General features: G+C 40.1%; 2 protein-coding genes across 2 annotated transcripts in view; one reads left to right on the forward strand and one right to left on the reverse strand.

Moving 5' to 3' along the window:
- Positions 1–4,292, forward strand: part of LOC128688011 (NADH dehydrogenase [ubiquinone] 1 beta subcomplex subunit 11, mitochondrial-like) — a 46,446-nt gene extending 42,154 nt beyond the window's left edge. The window contains exon 4 of the mRNA XM_053775677.2: positions 2,808–4,292. The gene's annotated coding sequence lies outside the window, so the exon portion shown is untranslated. The remainder of the gene's footprint in view (positions 1–2,807) is intronic.
- Positions 3,666–24,431, reverse strand: part of LOC128688009 (uncharacterized) — a 54,299-nt gene continuing 33,533 nt past the window's right edge. Inside the window, exons 6-7 of the mRNA XM_053775669.2 lie at positions 16,465–16,773; positions 3,666–5,824 (exon numbers count right to left, since the gene is read on the reverse strand). Of these exons, the coding sequence (XP_053631644.1) occupies positions 5,405–5,824; positions 16,465–16,773 (729 nt within the window). The 3' untranslated portion in view covers positions 3,666–5,404. The remainder of the gene's footprint in view (positions 5,825–16,464; positions 16,774–24,431) is intronic.

Here is a 24,431-nt window from a genome sequence, read left to right on the forward strand (position 1 = left end):
AGGACAATCTGAACGAGTATCTACAAAAGATACTTGTGGGTTTCTAATTACTTGTCGAGTACGCAAAGAATAATGACAGTCGGGTTGATTATCTGACTGAGTATTTGAGGTAGAGGGTACAGAGTCAAGAGGATTGTCAGCATCTGTCACATTAGTCTGGGTAGCAATATCATCAACATCGCATACTAATTTCATGTGATCTAAATGCGATTCTTTGTACTGACCAGTACTAATTTCTCTAACCTTATACTTATTGCCATTGATATGTTCAACAACTCGATAAGGGCCAACAATAACACTCAAGCGAGTACACTAGCCACAGAAACGTCTTTCTACAATGGCTTGTGGCATCAGCAAGAGATGGCATAACTCGTTGCAAATAAAGTTCTTCTCAAAGCGTCCCCTGGGAAGGAACGAATACTTGAACAAGTCGCCATCGCAAGGATAGTAGTCTCAGCACCCAGGGTTGTCTGAGGTTCCTCTGAAACCCAAGGTAACTGTACACTATCCTGCATGCACGATATTGTGGCTGGAGTCCAGACAGGAGTGACAGTATTACTAGTACCTGACCGCTCGGCTACATTAATAAGTAATTCACGGATCTATAGGAACTTAATCTGAACTTCACATTTCGCAGCACTTTAACAACTCTCAGATACAAGCTGTGAGAACAAACACATTGCTCAAGGGCTAGGTATTGTCTTCCAGTCAGTAAGGGAATATTGGAAGTGGACTGATTCATATTGACTTTGACTGGCATGATACACTAAGTGAACATTCAAAAGTGACTGGGACATCTTCTCAGGGAACTTACTCAAGGACACCTTCCATTGTAAACGTCTTGCCTGAGCCAGTCTGCCCATAGGCAAATAAGCACACATGGTACCTGTCTAGAGCAGACAGAGAGCTAGGATATTTCCTCAAATACTTGTGCCTGGGTACCATTTGGTCTGAAAACCCGATCATAAGAATACTCAACGGTTCCGTTGCCACGTCCTTTGAGACCAGACGTTGTGCTTCCATTTGGATCTTATCCTCCAGCCCCTGCATTGTGGAGAAGATGTGCTTCACAGTCCTAGCAATCATGCCCTCTAGCTCTTCATTTTCAAGGACACCTTCCATTGTAAACGTCTTGCCTGAGCCAGTCTGCCCATAGGCAAATACGCACACATTGTACCCGTTAGAGCAGACAGAGAGCTGGGATATTTCCTCAAATACTTGTGCCTGGGTACCATTTGGTCTGAAAACCCGATCATAAGAAAACTCAACGGTACCGTTGCCACGTCCTTTGAGACCAGACATTGTGCTTCCATTTGGATCTTATCCTCCAGCCCCTGCATTGTGGAGAAGATTTGCTTCACAATCCTTCACTGTTCAACTGCCTCCCAGCATACATGAGGGGAATTACCAATACACCCCTGGCTGTCTTCAAGCAGGCATTGGACAAGCACCTAAAGTTGGTACCTGACCAGCCAGGCTGTGGTTTGTACGTTGGATTGTGTGCAGCCAGCAGTAACAGCCTGGTTGAGCAGGCCCTGATCCACCATGAGGCCTGGTCACAGACTGGGCCGAGGGGGCGTTGATCCCCGGAACTCTCTCCAAGCAAACTCCAGGTCTCCAGTGCTAAACCTTTAAGGGCTATACAGCGACTGGGACAATATGAGGCAATCAATTTTGATCCAATGAAAGTAAGAATAAGTTCAGATCCCAGGATCTAGAGCTGCTCACTGGCATTAAGGTGCCTCCATTTAGAAAAGGGATGGTTGCAGTTGCTCCCCAGCAACTACAACCATTCCTAAGAGACTGGGTAAGCTCATTAGACATGAGAGAAAGGTGCGAGACTCCCTGTGAGGAGTAGAAAGAAATTATGTTCTCCCTAACAGTAATTACAATTGACACAACAATGATGACATTCCTGGAAACTACCTCCTACCCTACCCAGTGTACCACTATGATGGCATCTCCAGAATTAATTGAGGAAGGCTTAGCAACCCCTCAAAGGCGGTTCCTTAATGTTGGTGAGGGGCTCTTGATCTAGGGAATTGGATCTCTGCTCCAGTTTCCTGAATTGAGCCTGAATGCCTTCCACCTCCCCCCCTACAGGTGCTGTATAATCCCTACAGGTTTAGCGCTCCCCCACGATAATTATTGTAATCAAAACCAAGTGCTAAACCCACAAGGGTCATACAGCACTGCCCCCATGATAATAATAAAGGCTTAGCAAGCCACTTAATCATACAAAGTATTATTCTTCTTTCTTTCAACAAACTGGCCGTATCCCACTGAGGCAGGGTGGCCCAAAAAGAAAATGAAAGCTTCTCTTTTTAAATTTAGTAATTTATACAAGAGAAGGGGTTACTAGCCCCTTGCTCCCGGCATTTTAGCCACCTCTTACAACACGCATGGCTTACGGAGGAAGAATTCTGTTCCACTTCTCCATGGGAATAAGAGGAAATAAACAAGAACAAGAACTAGAAAGAAAATAGCAGAAAACCCAGAGGGGTGTGTATATTTATGCTTGTACATGTATGTGTAGTGTGACCTAAGTGTAAGTAGAATTAGCAAGACGTACCTGAAATCTTGCATGTTTATGAGACAAAAAAGATACCAGCAAGCCTACCATCATGTAAAACAATTACAGGTTTCCGTTTTACACTCACTTGGCAGGACAGTAGTACCCCCCTGGGCGGTTGCTGTCTACCAACCTACTACCTAGAATACAAAGTATTAATGGTTTAATAATTACATTGTTAATAATGATTGCAGAGGGTGACCTGCAATGAAATCTTTGAATTGTATACTTTCAGTTCTCTCTCATGGCTCTGCAGGCATCCTTCAGTAGTACTTCCATCACCAGAACCTGCTGGATGACTACCCAACATCCTAAAAGTGGGCACCACAGTCACTCATCACGCCCCACGTTAGTCAAGTTTTCCTCAGGTAAAGCATCTACCATGACACCAGTACCCCCAGAAGGAACTCTAGAACAGAACCTGTGTAGTGTACCCTTATCATTCAACAAAGAGAAAAATTTAACGAAAGAACAAATATCACTGTCACTTACGCCAAAAAGAAGAGGGAATTATGGACGGGATTCACACTTGATTTGAGAAAAGGTTGCCAATTCCTTAGTAACTACTTCCGTTATACTCTCCACCCTTGCTAGTCTCTGATTAAGCATATTAAACCTTAGTACACCTTACCCTTCAGTGCTGTATGACACTTGTGGGTTTAGCACTTATGTAGTTGTGATTATAAGAATAATAATAATAATCTAATTCCTCAGATCAAGAGCCCTTCAATATCAATGTGCCATCCCCCTCCTTGAAAGACTTAGAATCTTAGCTTCCCGTTTTTTTGTGGAATATCAGTTTTGATTTACCTGCCTTTGTATCTGTTTTTAGTGTGTTGCCATTCGACCCAGTGCAATAGAAAATGAGCATTCACAGTAGAAAACAAAAGATGGGCTCAATGAGATAATTGCAACTGAAAAGTCCAAATTACTAGTACTATTCTGGGATATATTCACACTAGTTGTCATGCCTAGTGGTTCATCATATCCTAAACAAGCAGTTTTTCATTTTTCAAAACAATGTAATACTGACAGTATCTACCATATTAAAAGAGTAACACTCTAATTACCAGGGGAAAATTAAAAAAATAACTATATTCACATGTTTATTATACATTTGTATGGTACTAAAACATGGCTGAATGTGGCACTGGTGAGTGAAAACTTCTTTATAAACTTACTCTAAATTGAAACTAGAGTACAGTACAGTTGTAAGAGTCCAGCTCAATACTCTGGACAAAGACAGTGCTCCAGTGCTCTTATAGAAATATCCACAATATAATGGACATAAATATGTGATTGAAACTGCTGCTCATAATGCATGCAACAAATATCTTATTATTAAATGTGTCCCTGATTGCCATATCCCTACAAGTTTTAACATTTTTTCATAAATATTGTATGTATAACCAAATGCCATTCACATCATTGCAACCAAAGAACATACCAAAAATTTACTGTGAAGCAAATTACAGAATAGAAGCACAACATGGAAATTTGGCTAGAGGAAATTGCTATGGAAAACAATAGTGACACCATTACTTCTGTATGTCTGGTAATTTATTATTATTCCTACAATATACTTAATCCCATTTCTGAAGTGGAACATAATGCTGCTTATCTCACATTATTGTGATGACTTTTGAAGCCTGTATGTCAAATACAACAGCATTATAATTTATATAAATAATCCCTGGGAAAAAATAAATAGTACATCAATTTGGCCAATAAATTTACTTAAATTACCTTCATGAAGTGTATGTTAAACTATAAATATTATGACAAGATACTAAATAGAGTTGACTGACCATAGTACTGATAGAAAATAGCCTATCAAATTACAGTACGTACTTAATAACTTTCTTCAGATCTAATGTTCATGGAAGCAAAAGCAATTAAAACTGAACGTGTATTCAAAGAAGATTTATGGCATTGCAAGTGTCATGAAATGTGCTAACAGGGCTATACTAACATTTCATGCATTGGAATGACTTGTGGAAATGCAAAATGGTGTATGGTGCCTCACAGATGGGTGAAGTATTTTTCTTTAATAAGAGTTACTAATACGTATTAGATACACAGTATTGCAACTTTATAACCTCTTATATTATCAGAAGCATTATCAAATTCATAAAACCAATGTTGATAATCATAACCTCTTTAACCGTGTTCAAAAACAATAATGGAAATGTGATATGAAATTTTTATATACTGTACTTACAATCTTTGTTCCTAACATCACAGACAGTTTTGCTTAACGTATACCTATGCACCTCATAAACCACATCTTATTACATAACACTGCCTTTTGTGCTCATATTACAAGCACTAAAGGGCCATGTCCCTTTGACATTTACTTGTATTCATTATCTTGATATTTTCTTTGCAAATAGAATACATACTATATCAAACCTGACTGCTACCACAACCATTAACTATACGTATTTACTCTTATTGGTAGCAAATTTTCAGCTTTTAAATATGATGATTATCAGAGCTATTTGTGCTAATATAATATTTTGTAACTGCAGATGTTTCTGCTTAAAATGAAGGAATAAAAAGGTATTCCTGAGTCGTGAAACTTGAGCTTTAATACAGACGCAACATTATAATCATAGGTACTTGACTTTAAATTTTACTATTCACTTATATAACATTTTCTTTGAAATTAGAGAAATAGGCAGGGAAAGTGGCAGGGAGAGTGGTGGGAAGGTGGGGAATGTTGCAGGGAATAATGGTATGTACTTTCTACTAAACATATATAACTGTTAGGATTTGAAAAAAAAGGGAGCCTGAAGTTACTACAAGATGTAATTCATATACCTATCAACCTCAAACAATAGTTTCAATTAGGGTTGGCCTACATGGTACCTGGCCAGTATTTGGGCTTAGATTTTCTTTATTTTGTGAGCAGTTGTTGCTACGAGAAGTCTGCCCGCTCTTTTCTCCCCATTTTCCCTCGGATGATCCTTGGTTTGTCTTTTTTGGGGAAGCTGACTCATCACTATGAGAATGTGCCATGGCAGTGCTTGCACTAGCTGCAGGAGGATCTGGAGGTCGAACTTCATCTAACTGAGAAATTAAACTTCGTGTAGAGTCTGGAGAAGCCAAAGGTGCTGCCCTAAACATTGGTTTCCTGATTACCTCATCCTCTGGCTCCAGACAATCATCTTCTCGGTAGGTGCCCACAGTGTATGCTACTACTGTTGCATGGTCTAACTTGCCAGGCACCAAAGCCAACTTTTCACATACCTGCAAAACATAGAAAGCTCTGAATATGTGCACATGATTCACATTTCTGCAGCAGACATTTTCCTGGCTCATGGCACATTAAGTGATAAAGATCTTGTTCATGAAACATTGATTCTGTCAGAAAAGACTGAGAAAATTATACTCTTTATGTAGAATAAATCATATTTAACTAAACAAGAAATGGTGCAGGACTCTGTTATACAGCAGCTCTCAGTAATGTTTGTGTTTAAGAAACCTTCTCCATTATCTACAGTGGATGCTCAAGATTATTTTTTACTACCTAAGTGGCTATTTCCTGCTAAGTCAGGGTGACCCAAAGAAGAAAACACATTCATCATCATTCATTCATTCATTCGCTGTCTTGCAAGAAGTGTGTTGACATCACAATTCAGATTGCCCTCCAACTGCAACATCGCTAACCCTCTTCCGAGTGTAAGCACTGCCCTTCCCACCTTCATGACTAAAGTCTGGCTAACCAGTTCCAACAGCAGGCCCTTTAACCCGTAAACGGTCCAAACGTATATATACGTTTTTTCGACATTTGAAAGTACGTAAAAAAAGTAGATCTTCTTTTTGTTTTTCTACATTTGAAAATGTGTAAAAAAACTTTGATCTACTTTTTTTTTTGTTATATTTGAAAATATGTAAAAAACTTAGATCTACTTTTGTAGCATTACACATGTGAACGTAGATCTGCTTGGACCGTTTACGGGTTAAAACCACCTGTCCCTATTTGCTCTTATCTAACAAACTCACACAAGTCTACTGGATGCTTAAGCCCCTAAAACTGAAAGCCTCTTTTATACCTTCCCTCCATTCCTGGACAACCCCTACTTCTACCTTCCATTTATACACTCTCTTTAGTCATCCTATCCCTCTCCATCCTTTCTACATGCCCAGACAACCTCAACAACCCCTCCTCTGCCCTTTGAATTATACAGTTAGTGACCCAACATTGCCTATTAATTTCTAAGCTCCAAATTCTATGTATGATAGTCATTCCACATACATATTGCTTAGAAACATGACATCTCCACTGCCTCTAGCCTCATTCTCATGGCAGTATTCAAAACCTATGCCTCACACCCATATACTCTGGTACATTCCCTTTTTTGCCTCCATATATAAACTTTCTTTCCACATATGCTTCAAGAGAAGATTATCAGGAGGAGAGTGGTGGAGCACCTGGAACGGAACAAGAGTATAAATGCCAACCAGCACAGATTTATGGAAGGCAAATCCTGTGTCATAAACCTTCTGGAGTTTTATGATAAAGACAGAAGTAAGACACATGAGAGAGGGGTGGGTTGATTGCATCTTTTTGGACTGCAAAAAGGCCTTTGACACAGTTCCTCACAAGAGATTAGTGCAGAAGCTAGAGGATCAGGCGCACATAACAGGAAGGGCACTGCAATGGATCAGAGAATTCCTGACAGGGAGGCAACAACGAGTTATGGTACGTGATGAGGTATCACAGTGGGCACCTGTGATGAACGGGGTCCCACAGGGGTCGATCCTAGGACCAGTGCTATTTTTGGTATATGTGAATGACATAATGGAAGGGTCAGACTCAGAAGTGTCCTTGTTTGCAGATGATCTGAAGTTAATGAGGAGAATTAAATCAGATGAGGGTCAGGCAGGACTTCAAAGAGACCTGGACAGACTGGACACCTGGTCCAGCAACTGGCTTCTCGAATTTAACCCTGCCAAATGCAAAGTCATGAAGATCGAGGAAGGGCACAGAAGACAGCAGACAGAGTATAAGCTAGGTGGCCAAAGACTGCAAACCTCGCTCAAGGAAAAAGATCTTGGGGTGAGTATAACACTGAACACGTCTCCAGAAGCACACATCAACCAGATAACTGCTGCAGCATGTGGGCGCCTGGCAAACCTGAGAACAGCATTCTGATACCTTAGTAAGGAATCGTTCAAGACACTCTACACCGTGTATGTCAGGCCCATACTGGAGTATGCAGCACCTGTTTGGAACCCACACTTGATCAAGCACATCAAGAAATTAGAGAAAGTGCAAAGGTTTGTGACAAGGTTAGTTCCAAAGCTAAGGGGAATGTCCTATCTGGAGTTTATCTGGAGAGAGTTCCGGGGGTCAACGCCCCCGCGGCCCGGTCTGTGACCAGGCCTCCTTAGGTCAGTGTCCCAGGATGCGACCCACACCAGTCGACTAACACCCAGGTACCCATTTTACTGATGGGGAACATAGACAACAGGTAGAAACACGTCCAATGTTTCTACTCTGGCTGGGAATTGAACCCAGGCCCTCACCGTGTGAAGCGAGAGCGTTAACCACCAGGCCACCAGAGCCACTGAAGAAAGGTTAAGGGAAATTGGACTGACGACACTGGAGGACAGGAAGGTTAGGGGAGACATGATAACTACATACAAAATACTGTGTGGAATAGACAAGATGGACAGAGACAGGATGTTCTAAAGAGGGGACACAGAAACAAGGGGTCACAATTGGAAGTTGAAGACCCAGATGAGTCAAAGGGATTTTTTTTTTTTAACAAGTTGTCTGTCTCCCACCGAGGCACGGTGACCCAAAAAGAAAGAAAATCCCCAAAAAGAAAATACTTTCATCATTATTCAACACTTTCACCTCACTCACACATAATCACTGTTTCTGCAGAGGTGTTCAGAACACAACAGCCTAGAAGCATATAGTATGTATGAAGATACACAACATATCCCTCCAAACTGCCAATATTCCGAACCCCTCCTTTAGAGTTCAGGCATTGTACTTCCCATTTCCAGGACTCAAGTCCGTCTATAAAAATAACCGGTTTCCCTGAATCCCTTCACCAAACATTACCCTGCTCACACTCCAACAGATCGTCAGGTCCCAAATACCATTCGTCTCCATTCACTCCTATCGAACACGCTCACGCACACCTGCTGGAAGTCCAAGCCCCTCGCCCGCAAAACCTCCCTTACCCCTTCCTTCCAACCTTTTCGAGGACGACCCCTACCCCGCCTTCCTTCCCCTACAGATTTAAACACTCTCCATGTCATTCTACTTTGATCCATTCTCTCTAAATGACCAAACCACCCCCACAACCGCTCTTCAGCCCTCTGACTAATACTTTTACTAACTTCACACCTTCTCCTAATTTTCTGCGTAATATTCAGAGGCGTCGCTAGAGTTGGTGTCACCCGGGGCGGAATCTCTGGTGTCACCCGGGGCAGCATCTTTGGTGTCACCCCTATGAAATTCAAGGGCAGGGGTATGGGGTGGTAAACTCCAGTTAGGTCACTACTGCATGACCAGTCAGTGACTAATGTTTATCAATGAGAACGTTTAAGGGCCATAAACCGAACAGAAGAATACTTCTCAACTTTATTTTTATTTTTTTTATTATCACACTGGCCGATTCCCACCAAGGCAGGGTGGCCCGAAAAAGAAAAACTTTAACCATCATTCACTCCATCACTGTCTTGCCAGAAGGGTGCTTTACACTACAATTTTTAAACTGCAACAGTAACACCCCTCCTTCAGAGTGCAGGCACTCTCCAGGACTTAAGTCCGGCCTGCCGGTTTCCCTGATCCCTTTCATAAATGTTACTTTGCTCACACTCCAACAGCACGTCAAGTATTAAAAACCATTTGTCTCCATTCACTCCTATCAAACACGCTCACGCATGCCTGCTGGAAGTCCAAGCCCCTCGAACGCAAAACCTCCTTTACCCCCTCCCTCCAACCTTTCCTAGGCCGACCCCTACCCCGCCTTCCTTCCACTACAGACTGATACACTCTTGAAGTCACTCTGTTTCGCTCCATTCTCTCTACATGTCCGAACCACCTCAACAACCCTTCCTCAGCCCTCTGGACAACAGTTTTGGTAATCCCGCACCTCCTCCTAACTTCCAAACTACGAATTCTCTGCATTATATTCACACCACACATTGCCCTCAGACATGACATCTCCACTGCCTCCAGCCTTCTCCTCGCTGCAACATTCATCACCCATGCTTCACACCCATATAAGAGCGTTGGTAAAACCATACTCTCATACATTCCCCTCTTTGCCTCCAAGGACAAAGTTCTTTGTCTCCACAGACTCCGAAGTGCACCACTCACCCTTTTCCCCTCATCAATTCTATGATTCACCTCATCTTTCATAGACCCATCCGCTGACACGTCCACTCCCAAATATCTGAATACATTCACCTCCTCCATACTCTCTCCCTCCAATCTGATATCCAATCTTTCATCACCTAATCTTTTTGTTATCCTCATAGCCTTACTCTTTCCTGTATTCACTTTTAATTTTCTTCTTCCACCAATCTCTGCAACTTCTCTTCAGAATCTCCCAAGAGCACAGTGTCATCAGCAAAGAGCAACTGTGACAACTCCCATAATGATACAATAAATAATCATAGTAATATTGAGGAAACATAAACTCAAATACCACTTTGAGTACAGCAACAGATCCTACATTTATTCATCTTCAGCAATGCAAAAACAAAAAAAAAACTTGAAAAATAAAGAAAAACATTGCAATATCAGAGAAACACTAGTTCCTACTTGATCTTGAGTACATGTAACATCTCAGTGTATCTGATCTTACATTTCCTTGCCTTCAATTATGCAAAATCATCTATCACATCATCAAAATCAATTATTTTCCCTATATAGGCTTATTTGCACTTTGTTAATATATAATAGGTTATATAGAAATGAAGGATTCTTCTCTTATGTTGGTGCAGCACTGTTTTGGGCATTAGTGTCACCTTCTTTAGAGGCTCTACAGTGTCACCCGGGGCAGCCCCCCCCCTTACGACGCCTCTGATAATATTTACACCACACATTGCCCTTAGACAGGACATCTCCACTGCCTCCAACTGCCTCCTCGCTGCTGCATTCACAACCCAAGCTTCACACCCATATAAGAGTGTTGGTACTACTATACTTTCATACATTCCCTTCTTTGCCTCCTTAGATAACATTTTTTGTCTCCACTTATACCTCAACACACCACTCACCTTTTTTCCCTCATCAATTCTACGATTAACCTCATCCTTCATAAATCCATCTGTCGACACGTCAACTCCCAAGTATCGGAAAACATTCACTTCTTCCATACTCCTCCTCCCCAATTTGATATCCAATTTTTCTTTATCTAAATCATTTGATACCCTCATCACCTTACTCTTTTCTATATTCACTTTCAACTTTCTACCTTTACACACACTCCCAAACTCGTCCACTAACCTCTGCAATTTTTCTTTAGAATCTCCAATAAGCACAGTATCATCAGCAAAAAGCAACTGTGTCAATTCCCATTTTGTATTTGATTCCCCATAATTTAATCCCACCCCTCTCCCGAACACCCTAGCATTTACTTCTTTTACAACCCCATCTATAAATATATTAAACAACCATGGTGACATTACACATCCCTGTCTAAGACCTACTTTTACTGGGAAGTAGTCTCCCTCTCTTCTACACATCCTAACCTGAGCCTCACTATCCTCATAAAAACACTTTACAGCATTTAGTAACTTACCACCTATTCCATATACTTGCAACATCTGCCACATTGTTCCCCTATCCACTCTATCATATGCCTTTTCTAAATCCATAAATGCAATAAAAACTTCCCTACCTTTATCTAAATACTATTCACATATATAGTTCCATGTAACACTTGATCTACACATCCCCTACCCACTCTAAAACCTCCTTGCTCATCCGCAATCCTACATTCTGTCTTACCTCTAATTCTTTCAATTATAACCCTACCGTACACTTTTCCTAGTATACTCAGTAAACTTATTCCTCTATAATTTTTACAATCTCTTTTGTCCCCCTTCCCTTTAACCCTTTGAGGGTCGACAGGCCCTCTCCGAAACTCGTTCTCAGGGTCGGCCAAATTTTAAAAAAAAAAAAAAATATTTTCTCTTATGAAAAGATAGAGAATCTTTTCCCGATCATAAAGACACCAAAAGTTTGAAATTTGATAGAAAACTTACGAAATTATGCTCTCGCAAAGTTAGCGGTCCCGGCGATGTTTACGCATCGGTGATTTTGCCTACTTTGAGCCCCATTTTCTGCCAATTTCGCTGTACTAGTCGACAAAAAACATGAATATTTCGCTAGAACTCCATTTTTTCTATCGAATGGGTGCAAGAAACCACCCATTTATGAAATTCAACTATCCAGTACAGTGGTCAGAATTTAGCAATTTTGCCAATTTCACACAAATTTCAAAAGATGCCAATTTCCGAATAGGGTCCAGAATAAACAAGAAAGACATTCCTGGCACTAAAATGACATTTCCTCTAGTCATTAGTCACGTCTCAAGGCCCCTCTTATATTCTTTTGCTTTCCACTTTGAATTTTTATTTTCACAAAAAATATAAGATTTACTGTTATGCAGACTACTGCATTAGTGTAAAAAATGGTATAAATATTATTGGTGCACTTGTGAAAGAATATTAGACTCACCAGTTGACATGTATTGCACGCTTGGCACGATTTGTTTACTTTTGAAGTTTGGTAAAAATCGAACATTTCTGCTACTTTGAGCTCAATTTCAAGGCACCTTTCATTGTAAAACCAGTCAAAATCATCTCAATTTCTGTAATATGTCTTCCATTCTATAAAATGAGACCAAGAAAACTAGAATACAACAATAAATACCATATGAAAATACACTGCAAAGTCGCCGATTTATTAAAAAAAAATGGTCAAAGTTTTTTTTTTCTCATTATGCACTGTGTGCTGCAGGATTTTTTTTAGACTGTGCACACTGACCACATAGAACCATTCTTTCATGTGAAGGCCTACCAGCTTTCTCCCACTAGATTTGAGGCCGCTAGAATTTATGAGTACTAGTACGTCAAAAACCCCTACGCGTAAGACGTACTAGTACGACCAAAACCCTCAAAGGGTTAAATAAAGGGACTATACATGCTCTCTGCCAATCCCTAGGTACCTTCCCCTCTTTCATACATTTATTAAACAAAAATACGTACCAACAATCCAACACTATATCCCCCCCTGCTTTTAACATTTCTGTCATGATCCCGTCAGTTCCAGTTGCTTTACCCCCTTTCATTCTAAGTAATGCCTCACACATCTCCCCCACACTCATATCCTGTTCTTCTTCACTCCTAAAAGATGGTATACCTCCCTGGCCAGTGCATAAAATTACCTCCTCCCTTTCTTCGTCGACATTTAAAAGTTCCTCAAAATATTCTCGTCATCTACCCAATACCTCCATCTCCCCATCTACTAACTCCCCTACTCTGTTTTTAACTGACAAATCCTGACAAATCCATTCGTTCCCTAGGCTTTCTTAACTTGTTTAACTCGCTCCAAATTTTTTTCTTATTTTCATTAAAATTTCTTGACAGTGCCTCTCCCAATCTATCATCTGCTCTCCTTTTGCACTCTCACCACTCTCTTCACCTTTCTTTTACTCTCCATATACTCTACTCTTCTTGTAACACTTCTGCTTTGTAAAAACCTCTCATAAGCTAACTTTTTCTCTTTTATCACAGCCTTTACTTCATCATTCCACCAATCACTCCTCTTTCCTCCTGCACCCACCCTCCTATAACCACAAACTTCTGCCCCACATTCTAATACTGCATTTTTTAAACTATTCCAACCCTCTTCAACCCCCCCACTACTCATACTTGCACCAGCTCACCTTTCTGCCAATAGTTGCTTATATCTCACCCGAACTTCCTCCTCCCTTAGTTTATACACTTTCACCTCCCTCTTACTTGCTGTTGCCATTTTCCTCTTTTCCCATCTAGGAAAATGACACCAACAAGTAAGAGGGAGGTGAAAGTGTATAAACTAAGGGAGGAGGAAGTTCAGGTGAAATATAAGCAACTATTGGCAGAAAGGTGGGCTCGTGCAAGTATGAGTAGTGGGGGGGTTGAAGAGGATTGTTAGGAATGTTAGGAAGTATTTCTTCAGTCACAGAGTAGTCAGGAAGTGGAATAGCCTAGCAAGTGAGGTAGTGGAGGCACAAATCATACATAGCTTTAAGATGAGGTATGATAAAGCTCATGGAGCAGGGAGAGACAGGACCTAGTAGCACTCGGTGAAGAGGTGGGGCCAGATGCTCAGTCTCGACCCCTGCAACCACAATTAGGTGAGAACATCACCCACCTTTTTTTCTCTCATCTATTCTATAGTTTACCTTATCTTTCACAGACCCATCTGCTGACATGTCCACTCCCAAATATCTAAATACATCCACTTTTTCCATACTCCATCCCTCCACTCTAATATTCAAGCTATTATTGCTTAGTCTTTTTTTGTTACCCTCATCACCTTGCTCTTTTCTATGCACACTTTTAATTTCTGTTTTTTTATTCTCTGCTAAATTCATCCACCAATCTATGCAATTTGTTTTCAGAATTCCTCAAAGGAACTGTGTCATCTGTAAAGAGCAACTGTGACAGCTCTGTTTTGTATCAGATTCAACATCTTTGAATCCCACACCTCTTTCCAACACCCTAGCATTCACTTCTTTTGACAACCTTCTATAAATATGTTAAACAACCATGGTAACATCATGCATTCCTGTCTAGATCCTACTTTTACTGGAAACTTGTCCCTTTCCATCCTACACACCACAACTTCAGCCTTAACTGCTTTTAGTAACCCATCTCTTCTTCCATACATCTGCAACATCTGTCACATGGCTCCCTTATCCACCTAATTATATGCCTTTCCTAAATCCATAAATGCAACAAGCAAGTCTTTTCTTTTATCTAAGTACTGGTAACTTATGCTTCAATATAAACACCTGATTTACACATCCCTTATCCTTCCAAAATTCTCTGCTCCTCTGCAACCCTACTTTCCATCTTACCCCTAACCCTTTCAATAATAATTCTACTTTACTGTAAACTTTATCTCGTATACTCAACAAGATTATCCCCTTTTCCTTTATATAAGGGAACTGTACACACTGCCAATATTCTGGTACCTTCCCTTCTTTTATGCAACCTTTGATATACCTTTGAAGTTTTGAGAGCTTCGCTACTCTCAGAGCCCAGCCATAGGCCAGGCTTATCTGGTGCTTGCCTAGTCAACCAGGCTGTTGCTGCTGGAGGTGCCCCACATATCTATTACAGCCTGGCTGATCTGGCACCTGATGATACTTGTCTAGTTTCCTTTTGAAGGCTTCTACACTTGTTCCAGCCGTGTTTTTGATATCTTCTGGTAAGATGTTGAATAGTCTGGGACCCCAAATGTTGATACAGTGTTCTTTTATTGTCCCCACTGCACCTCTGCTCCTCACTGGGTTTATTTTGCACTTCCTCCCACTCCTGGACAACTCCTATTTCTCCTACCTTCCATTTACACTCTCTTTAGTCATTTTATCCCTCTCCATCCTTTCTACATGCCCAGACCACCCCAACAACCCCTCATTGACCCAACATTGCCTATTAATTTCTTAGCTCCAAATTATATGGATGATAGTCATTCCACATAAGGCCTTCAAACATGACATCTCCACTGCCTCTAGCCTTTTTCTCATGGTAGTATTCAAAACCCATGCCTCACACCCATATACTCTGGTACATTCCCCTTTTTTGCCTTTTTTTGTTCATATACTGAACAAACATACCAATAATTCCAACACTATCCTCACCTGGATGTAACATCTCTGTCTTCATCCCATCTATTCTATTCACTTTACCCTTTTCATTCTACCTACTACTTCATGCACTTTCCCCACATCCACCTCAGGCTCCTTCTCACTCCTATACGATGTTATCCCTTCCTGCCCCATGCATGAAATCTCTGCCTCCCCTTAATCAACAACTTGTCAAAATATCATTGCCATCTTTCCAGTACCCACTCTTTCCCATCCAACACCTCCTTTTTTTTATTTTTAAATGCTAAGTTAATTTGCTCTCCAGGCTTCCTAGCCTTACTAATCTCTTTCTCAACAGCTTTATATTCTCAACAAATTTTGCTGATAAAGACTTCCCTACTCTTAGCCTCCCTCTTCCTCTTCACATACTCTGCCTTCCATCTATCATTTTTAAATTGAAAAAATTACTCGTATGCTAATTTTTTCTCCCTTATCACACTTATGAAAATGAAATCCTATGAAGAGCATGATAACATACCAGTAAGTACCTGTATTGCCCTTGTTGTAGCATCTTTAATTAATCACTGTGGTTCTCAGCCCACTATGTACTGCAATACTTAGATGATTTATATCTACAGTGTACATGGTGCTTACTGTATTTATACTGTAAATGTATTACTAGAAGAGAAGAGTACACTGCATTCTTCAATCTTTGGTGAATACACTTCAGTGCTCAACATGAATGATAATTAAATTGCTGTACTTTAAAGTTTATTAACACTGCATAAGATATTTTAGTTTAATAAAAAATTTGCCTAAATCAAGACTCCAGGTCCTTATGCTTTTGGATTCTCAGTGATGCTATGTAAAAAATACTGGCTTTAAATGATTTACTGTAGTGTTTTCCAGTGAAAAGACTTGAATAAAAGAAAATAGGGAAGGGAGGGAGAAATGGTGGTGTTTATAATGTACTGTAGTCCTAAATCTTTTAGCTGGGCAACAGTATTAGAAGTTATTAAAATAAAGTACATATTTTAGAGTTTGGAAACAAACCTTTCTACGTCTATTGCGTTGATCTGAGCGAGAGAGCTCTTTTGAAGCTGGAGGGTATAAATCAGGATCTTCTAAAATACGTCGTTTGGCAACTGTTAATTTAGTGGCAAAATGAACCATCTCTAAACAGAGCCCTTGTGCAGTAGTAACAGGGCCCATGCTTGTCAGGCCACAGCGTAAGAGGTCTTCCATACGTAACAGAGTTAGCTCATGTCTTTGATGAGCCTCAACTAATGGAAGAAATGGGTCTGTACTGACTTCATCATCATCAGGAAGGCCAGCTCCTACTGACTTGACATGGTTTACAGGCTGTTAATTAAATGGAAAGTAAGACCAATTAGAAAAGGGAAATCATCCATCATTACACTGAAGATTCATATTTTAACACAAATTAATTTAGAAATATGTACTGTCTTGCATATTACAATGGGTTACCAAAAATAACAAGCATCTATGCTGGAAATCCCATACAAATGAACAAATCTGGCATAATTAAATAAAGGAACACAGTGGAACCTCTACTTGCGAGTTTAATCCGTTCCATGACCTTGCTCGCAACTGGATTTGCTCGTTTGCAGAGTCAATTTTCCTCATTTAAATTAACTGAAATGCAATTAATCCGTTCCAGTGGAATTCTGTGCTTCAATAATTTCGCTAATATCAATACGGCTTATTTATCTACCTCACTTCATCTAATATAACATAATAAACAATATAAATAACATAGAAACCTGATATATATACTCTAGAATGAATAAAATGTCATTATATATGTGGCAGCGGCGGCAGCCGACAAGTTTGTCTGGAGACAAGACAAAATATTTCTTGAATATTTCGCTATCATCAACTCTATGGCTTATTTATCTATCACAGTTCATCTAATATGACATAACAAACAATGTAAATAACATAGAAACCTGATATATACTCTAGAATGAATAAAATATGTCATTATATATGTGGCGGCGGCCAACGAGAGTTTGTCTGGAGACAAGACAAAATACCCCTTGAATATTTCGCTATCATCAACTCTATGGCTTATTTATCTATCACAGTTCATCTAATATGACATAACAAACAATGTAAATAACATAGAAACCTGATATATACTCTAGAATGAATAAAATATGTCATTATATATGTGGCGGCGGCCAACGAGAGTTTGTCTGGAGACAAGACAAAATACCCCTTGAATATTTCGCTATCATCAACTCTATGGCTTATTTATCTATCACAGTTCATCTAATATGAAATAATAGACAATATAAATAACACAGAAACCTGATATACAGTGGACCCCCGCCTTACGATATTAATCCGTTCCTGAGAGCTCATTGTAAGCCAAAATTATCGTTAGCCGAATTAATTTTCCCCATAAGAAATAATGGAAATCAAATTAATCCATTCCTGACACCCCAAAGTATGAAAAAAAAAAATTTTTACCACATGAAATATTAATTTTAATACACACAAACTGAAGAAGACATGCACAATTACTACTCTACTAAGAATAGAATACATGACACTTACCTTTATTGAAGATCTGGTGATAATTGATGGGATGGGAGGAGGGGAGAGTGTGGAAGTTGTTATTGTTTAGAAGGGGAATCCCCTTCCATTAGGACTTGAGGTAGCAAGTCCTTTTCCGAGGTTACTTCCCTTCCTTTTTTAATGCCACTAGGACCAGCTTTAGAGTCACTGGACCTCTGTCGCACAACAAGTCTGTCCATAGAGCTCTGTACCTCCCGTTCCTTTAAGACTTTCCTAAAATGGGCCATGACACTGTCTTTGTACAGGTTGCCAACACAGCTTGCAGTAGCTGTGTCAGGGTGGTTTTCATCCATAAAGGTATGCAGTTCAACCCACTCTGCACACATTTCCTTAATCTTTGAAGTAGGCAACTTCCTCAATTTCTCTCTCCCCTCCTCTGAAGCAGTTTCCTCAGGTCTGGCCTCTTGCTGTTGAAGATGATCTTGCAGCTCATCAGTGGTTAGTTCTTCATTGTCCTCCTCCACCAACTCTTCCACATCCTTCCCACTAACCTCCAACCCCAAGGACTTCCCCAATGCCACAATGGATTCCACAACTGGCATACGCTTCTCAGGGTTAGCCCCAAACCCTTCAAAATCCCTTTCTTCTACACATTGTGGCCACAGTTTCTTCCAAGCAGAGTTCAAGGTCCTCTTAGTCACTCCCTCCCAAGCCTTACCTATAAGGTTGACACAACTGAGGATACTAAAGTGATCTTTCCAAAACTCTCTTGGAGTCAATCGAGTGTTTGAGGTCACTTCAAAGCACTTTTGAAACATAGCTTTTGTGTAGAGTTTTTTGAAGTTTGAAATGACCTGCAGGAGAGGAGTGGTATTAGGAGGTAAAAACTTGACCTTAATGAAGCTCATGTCCCCAGAAAGTTGCTCTGCCAAGTCTGAAGGATGACCAGGAGCATTGTCTAATACCAGGAGGCACTTAAGGTCCAATTTCTTTTCCATTAGGTAATTTTTCACAGTGGGGGCAAATGCATGGTGTAACCAGTCATAGAAAAAGTCCCTAGTGACCCATGCCTTACTGTTTGCCCTCCACAGCACACACAAATTAGCCTTGAGGACATTGTTTTGCCTGAATGCTCTGGGAGTTTCAGAGTGATACACCAATAAAGGCTTCACTTTGCAATCACCACTAGCATTAGCACACATCAAAAGAGTAAGCCTGTCTTTCATAGGCTTATGTCCTGGGAGTGCCTTTTCCTCCTGAGTAATGTAGGTCCTGCTTGGCATTTTCTTCCAAAAGAGGCCTGTTTTGTCGCAATTAAACACTTGTTCAGGTTTCAATTCTTCACTGTCTATGTACTCCTTGAATTCCTTCACATATTTTTCAGCCGCTTTGTGGTCCGAACTAGCAGCCTCACCATGCCTTATCACACTATGTATGCCACTACGATTCTTAAATCTCTCAAACCAACCTTTGCTGGCCTTAAATCCACTCACATCACCACTAGTTGCAGGTATTTTTGTAATTAAATCGTCATGCAACTTCCTAGCATTTTCACACATGATCGCTTGAGAGATGGTATCTCCTGCTATCTGTTTTTCATTTATCCACACCAATAACAGTCTCTCAACATCTTCTATCACTTGCAATCACTGTTTTGAAAACAAACTTGCACCTTTTGCAAGAACAGCTTCCTTGATTGCTGTTTTGTTGGTCAAGATAGTAGCGATGGTTGATTGAGGTTTGGTATACAACCTGGCCAGCTCTGAGACACGCACACCACTTTCGTACTTAGCAATTATTTCTTTCTTCATTTCCATAGTAATTTTCACCCTTTTTACCACAGGGTTGGCAGTAGAAGCTTTCTTGGGGCCCATGGTGACTTATTTTGCAGTTACAATCACTAAAAACACTGTGATAATATGAAATGTACCGAATGTATGCTTAGATGCGACTGCACTGGCTGGCTTGTAAACACTAGCATCCGCGGGGCAGCTGAGGCCACATGTGGGACACGTCCCTGACGAATCATGTAAGGTGAGGTTTTTATCGTGAGGCGAGGCAAAATTTTTGCTTTCAAATGCTTGGTATGGCGGATTTAACGTAACACGATGCGTTCGTAAGGCGGAGGTCCACTGTATACTCTAGAATGAATAAAATATGCCATTATGTAACAGGTGGAGGTGGCAACAACCGCTCCCTCTATGTTGTGGTAAACACTGCCATCTAGTGACAGCCTTTTAAAGCCATCTATTATTATAATTATTATTATACATGTAAATGTATTATCATTATACGTATTATATGATTATTATTGTATTATATTATTATACGTACTATTATTATACATATTATTATTATTATTACAATATAAATAATTTGTAATTTTTATTCACACAAAAAATATAAGATTTACTGTAATGCCTTATTGCAATAATTGTATAAATAATGTCAACCCATTCACGACTGCATACTGGAATGAACAGTGACGTCATTTATTTACTCTTGAACATAGCCAAAACAATGGAACATTTCTCCTGTGTTGAGCTCAATTTCAAGGTACTTTCGTCGTGAAAGCAATCAAAATCATATCTATTTCTGTAGTACATGTATATCATCCATTCTATCAAATGAGGCCAAAAAAAATGAGAGTACAACCATAAAAACCATACGAAAATACCGCTAAGGGGTGGCTGATTGCTGAGAAGTGAACTCCATTATTTATGCTTAGATTTTTTCATTTTTGGTGTACATTAAGAAGCATCTTTCCGTCATACATTGCCCAAGTTTCAGTAAGATAGTCCAACAAACAAATGAGACACAATTCCTTAGATCAAGAGCAAGAGCCCTTTACCAGCGTCAAGGAACCTGCCTTGAGGTCAGCTCGTTTATGGAAATTTTGCTCGCGTTTGGAAACAAAAAATAGACCCATCGACTGCTCGTATTTGAAAAAACTCGCATATGGATGCGCTCGCAAGTAGAGGTTCCATTGTATTCTCAAAAAAAGTGGAAAAGAAAATAGGTGATTAGTAGTCAACAGCACTAAGTACTTTTTTGGCAACTGGATGCCATGTGTGTACTGACTCTCACTTATATGCTTTGACAAGAGATTTATGAGGTGCTATGAAAAAGTTCCCAGACTCAAATTTTCAGGAGCTTCCTGGGAGAAATGTGATGGTGACGTAGATCATGCTGAGCAGTACACTCCTTTGTGATGAATGGTTTTGAAAACCGACAAGTTGAAGAATTGAGACACTTGTGCAACATATGGGAATCTTTACTGAAGAAACGTTTTGCCACACAGTGGCTTCATCAGTCCAATACAAAATAGAAGATTCCCATATGTTGCATAAATGTCTCAATTCTTCAACTTGTCGGTTTTCAAAACCATTCGTTGCATCTGTCAGACACTGCAACATCGTGGGATCTTGGTACAAAGACTTCTTCAACACTTGTCCAACCTTTGGATGACGACCTACTTACACAAGTGGAAGGTCCCACTGTGATCCTACCTCCTCCTGCTTTGACTAACCTGACCGCAGTATATAAGCCACCTCTCTGGGCCTATGCTGTACTTCCTACAAGAGTGATGGACTGATTACATCGATTCCAGGCTGAGGGACTGATTACCTCAATCTCCTCCTCTCCTTACCCATTTCTACTTTGTATTGGACTGATGAAGCCACTGTGTGGCAAAACGTTTCTTCAATAAAGATTCCCATATGTTGGAGCAGAGGAGAGAGAGGTACATGATAATATATACCTGGAAGGTACTCGAGGGCTTGGTCCCAAATCTGCACACTGCCATAACAACATACTGGAGTGAGAGATATGGGAGGAAGTGTAAAATAAACCCAGTGAGGAGCAGGGGTGCGGTGGGGACAATAAGGGAACACTGTATCAACATCCGGGGTCCCAGACTTTTCAACATCTTACCAGAAGATATCAGAAACACTGTTGGAACAAGTGTAGAAGCCTTCAAGAGGAAACTAGACAAGTATCTTCACCAGGTGCCAGATCAACCAGGCTGTGATGGATATGTGGGGCAGCGGGCCTCCAGCAGCAACAGCCTGATTGACCAGGCGAGCACCAGACGAGCCTGGCCCATGGCCGGGCTCAGAGAGTAGATATACTCTCGAAATTCTTCATAGGTATATCAAAGGCAAAGGTAAGGTTGCATAAGTGTCTCAATTCCACAATCCTTTGTGAAGTAGTGTGGCAAGTTTCAGTGTGGTTGGTCCTTCTGTTGATGTTAGATGTGCCTTTTTTGTCATAGTGCACTGTTGTGATTTTTTTGTGTAACAGAATGGAATCTTTAAAATAAAAAAACAGTGTGTGTGCATGAAATTCCATGTCAAGCTAAGTAAAATGACTAGTAAAAGTCACAAAATGATTCAGCAAACATTTGGCAATGAAGCAATGTGTTGGACACAGTGTTTTGAATGATTTGTTTCAAAGCAGGATGAACATCAGTTGAGAATGATGAGCACTCTGGTTGTCCATCAATGTCAAAAACAGGCACCAACATTGAAAAAGTAAGGAAGGCTATTCATGAAGAGTGTCACTGCAAGTGCTCTGGGAATTTCTTATGGGTCATGTCATAACATTTTGACTGAAAATTTGAAAATCTGTGCCTGCACCTGATGACTCAAGACTGGAAAGACCATGGTGGATATCCCTCACCCTTCTTACTCCTCAGATATAGTCATCTGTGTATTCTTTATCTTCCCAAAATTAAAAATGGCATTTGAGGGGTGGCATTTGAATGACATGGAGAAGATTCAAGCAGAATTGCAGGCCACACTAAATGTTGTTACAAAAGAAGGTACCAGAAATGTTTCGAGAAGTGGCAGAGATGCTGGGATCAGTGTATAACCTACCAAGGAGAGTACAGGCACTCCTTACTTAATGACCGAGTTCTGTTCCTATGACTAGGTCACTAAGCGAATTGGTCAATAAGCAAGGAGGGTCATCATCAAAATTATCAGCAGAGTTATCAGGAGCTACTGAGGGCTCAGGTAAAGGAGATGATGGTGAAGAAGTGGAGGGACTTGTAGGGGTAGGGGTAGGGGTCCAGGGTGTAGCTTTCAAGAAGAATCCCATTAGTGTGGTCTTCTTAGTAATTTTCCTTTTTTTTCTTCATAAATTTCACAGTAGTATCGTAAAAGTCCATCCACTGACAGTTCCACTTTCATGAACCATTCAACATTTGGGTCCATACCCTCTAGTTCTAATATAGCAGCATTCACTTTCGAGAACACACCAGCTAACCCCTTTACAGTGAACTTCATTTGTACTTCCTCCATTCTTTTCTCTTCCGAGTGCTGCTGCACTTCCAACTCTATTAAATCTTTGTTAGTTAGCTCTCCCTTGACATAGTCCACTAATTCTTCTACATCTTCCATTTCAACAACTAAATTAAGCACATCAGCAAGTTTCACAATTTTTTTAATTTATGACATTGACATGTTCGTCTTTGTCAAGCCCATCAAAATTATTCACGAAACGTTTTAGGCATTTTTTCCATATGCCTTGCATGCACTTGTCTGTCACTCCCTCACCGCTGCTACTCTGATTATGCAGGTTGAATCTCTGATGAAACTGTTGAAACCATCCATGACTTGCTGTAAATGTTTCCATCGATTTTTTGCCTTCAAAGTCTCAAAGATATTGCGTGGCTTGGCTTGAATTATTAAAAGGCTCATCGGCATTCTTTTTTGTATCTGTCGTCAAACAAGATCGCCAGTAACTTCTCCATTTCATGAATGAGGCCTTTCCGCTGCCTAGTTATTTTGGCTTTAACTCCTTGAGGGTCCAGACCCCCCAATCTGAAAATTCCCCACAGGATCCAAGAATTTAAAAAAAAAATTATTTTTTCTAATGAAATGGTAGAGAATCTTTTTCTGAAGGTAATAAAACAAAAAGTATGAAATTTTATGAAAAATTGATGAAATTACGCTCTTGCGAATTTTGCTGTGTCAGCGATATTTACGCATCGGCAATTTTGCCCAAAGTCCTATTTTCGGCAAATTACAATGTTTCAATAGACCAAATTCTTAGCTATTTCACTAGTATGTGTTCCATTTTATCTACTGAGCACAAGAAATTGCCCAGTCACCTATTTTAATACCCAATAAAATGATCAGAAATTGGTAATTTGGCCAATTTCACACAAGTTTAAAATATTCCAATTTCAAAACAGGGTCCAGAATAAGCAATGCAGGCATTCCTGGCACTAAAATAACATTTTCTCTATTTATTAGTTAAGTTTCCAGGCTTTACAGATGAATTCCACTTTTATTTTTATTCACAATAAAAAACAGAAGATTCACTGTTATGCAACATTGTAGAAATTATATAAATAATATCAGTGCATTCATGAATGCACATGAGCCCCATCAGCTAATGTGTATTGGATGCATGATGTGATTTGTATACTCTTGAATATCGGCAAAAATGGAACATTTCTGCTACTTTGA

The sequence above is a fragment of the Cherax quadricarinatus genome, chromosome 10 (assembly GCF_038502225.1).
Source record: "Cherax quadricarinatus isolate ZL_2023a chromosome 10, ASM3850222v1, whole genome shotgun sequence".
In the NCBI taxonomy this organism is placed as follows: domain Eukaryota; kingdom Metazoa; phylum Arthropoda; class Malacostraca; order Decapoda; family Parastacidae; genus Cherax; species Cherax quadricarinatus.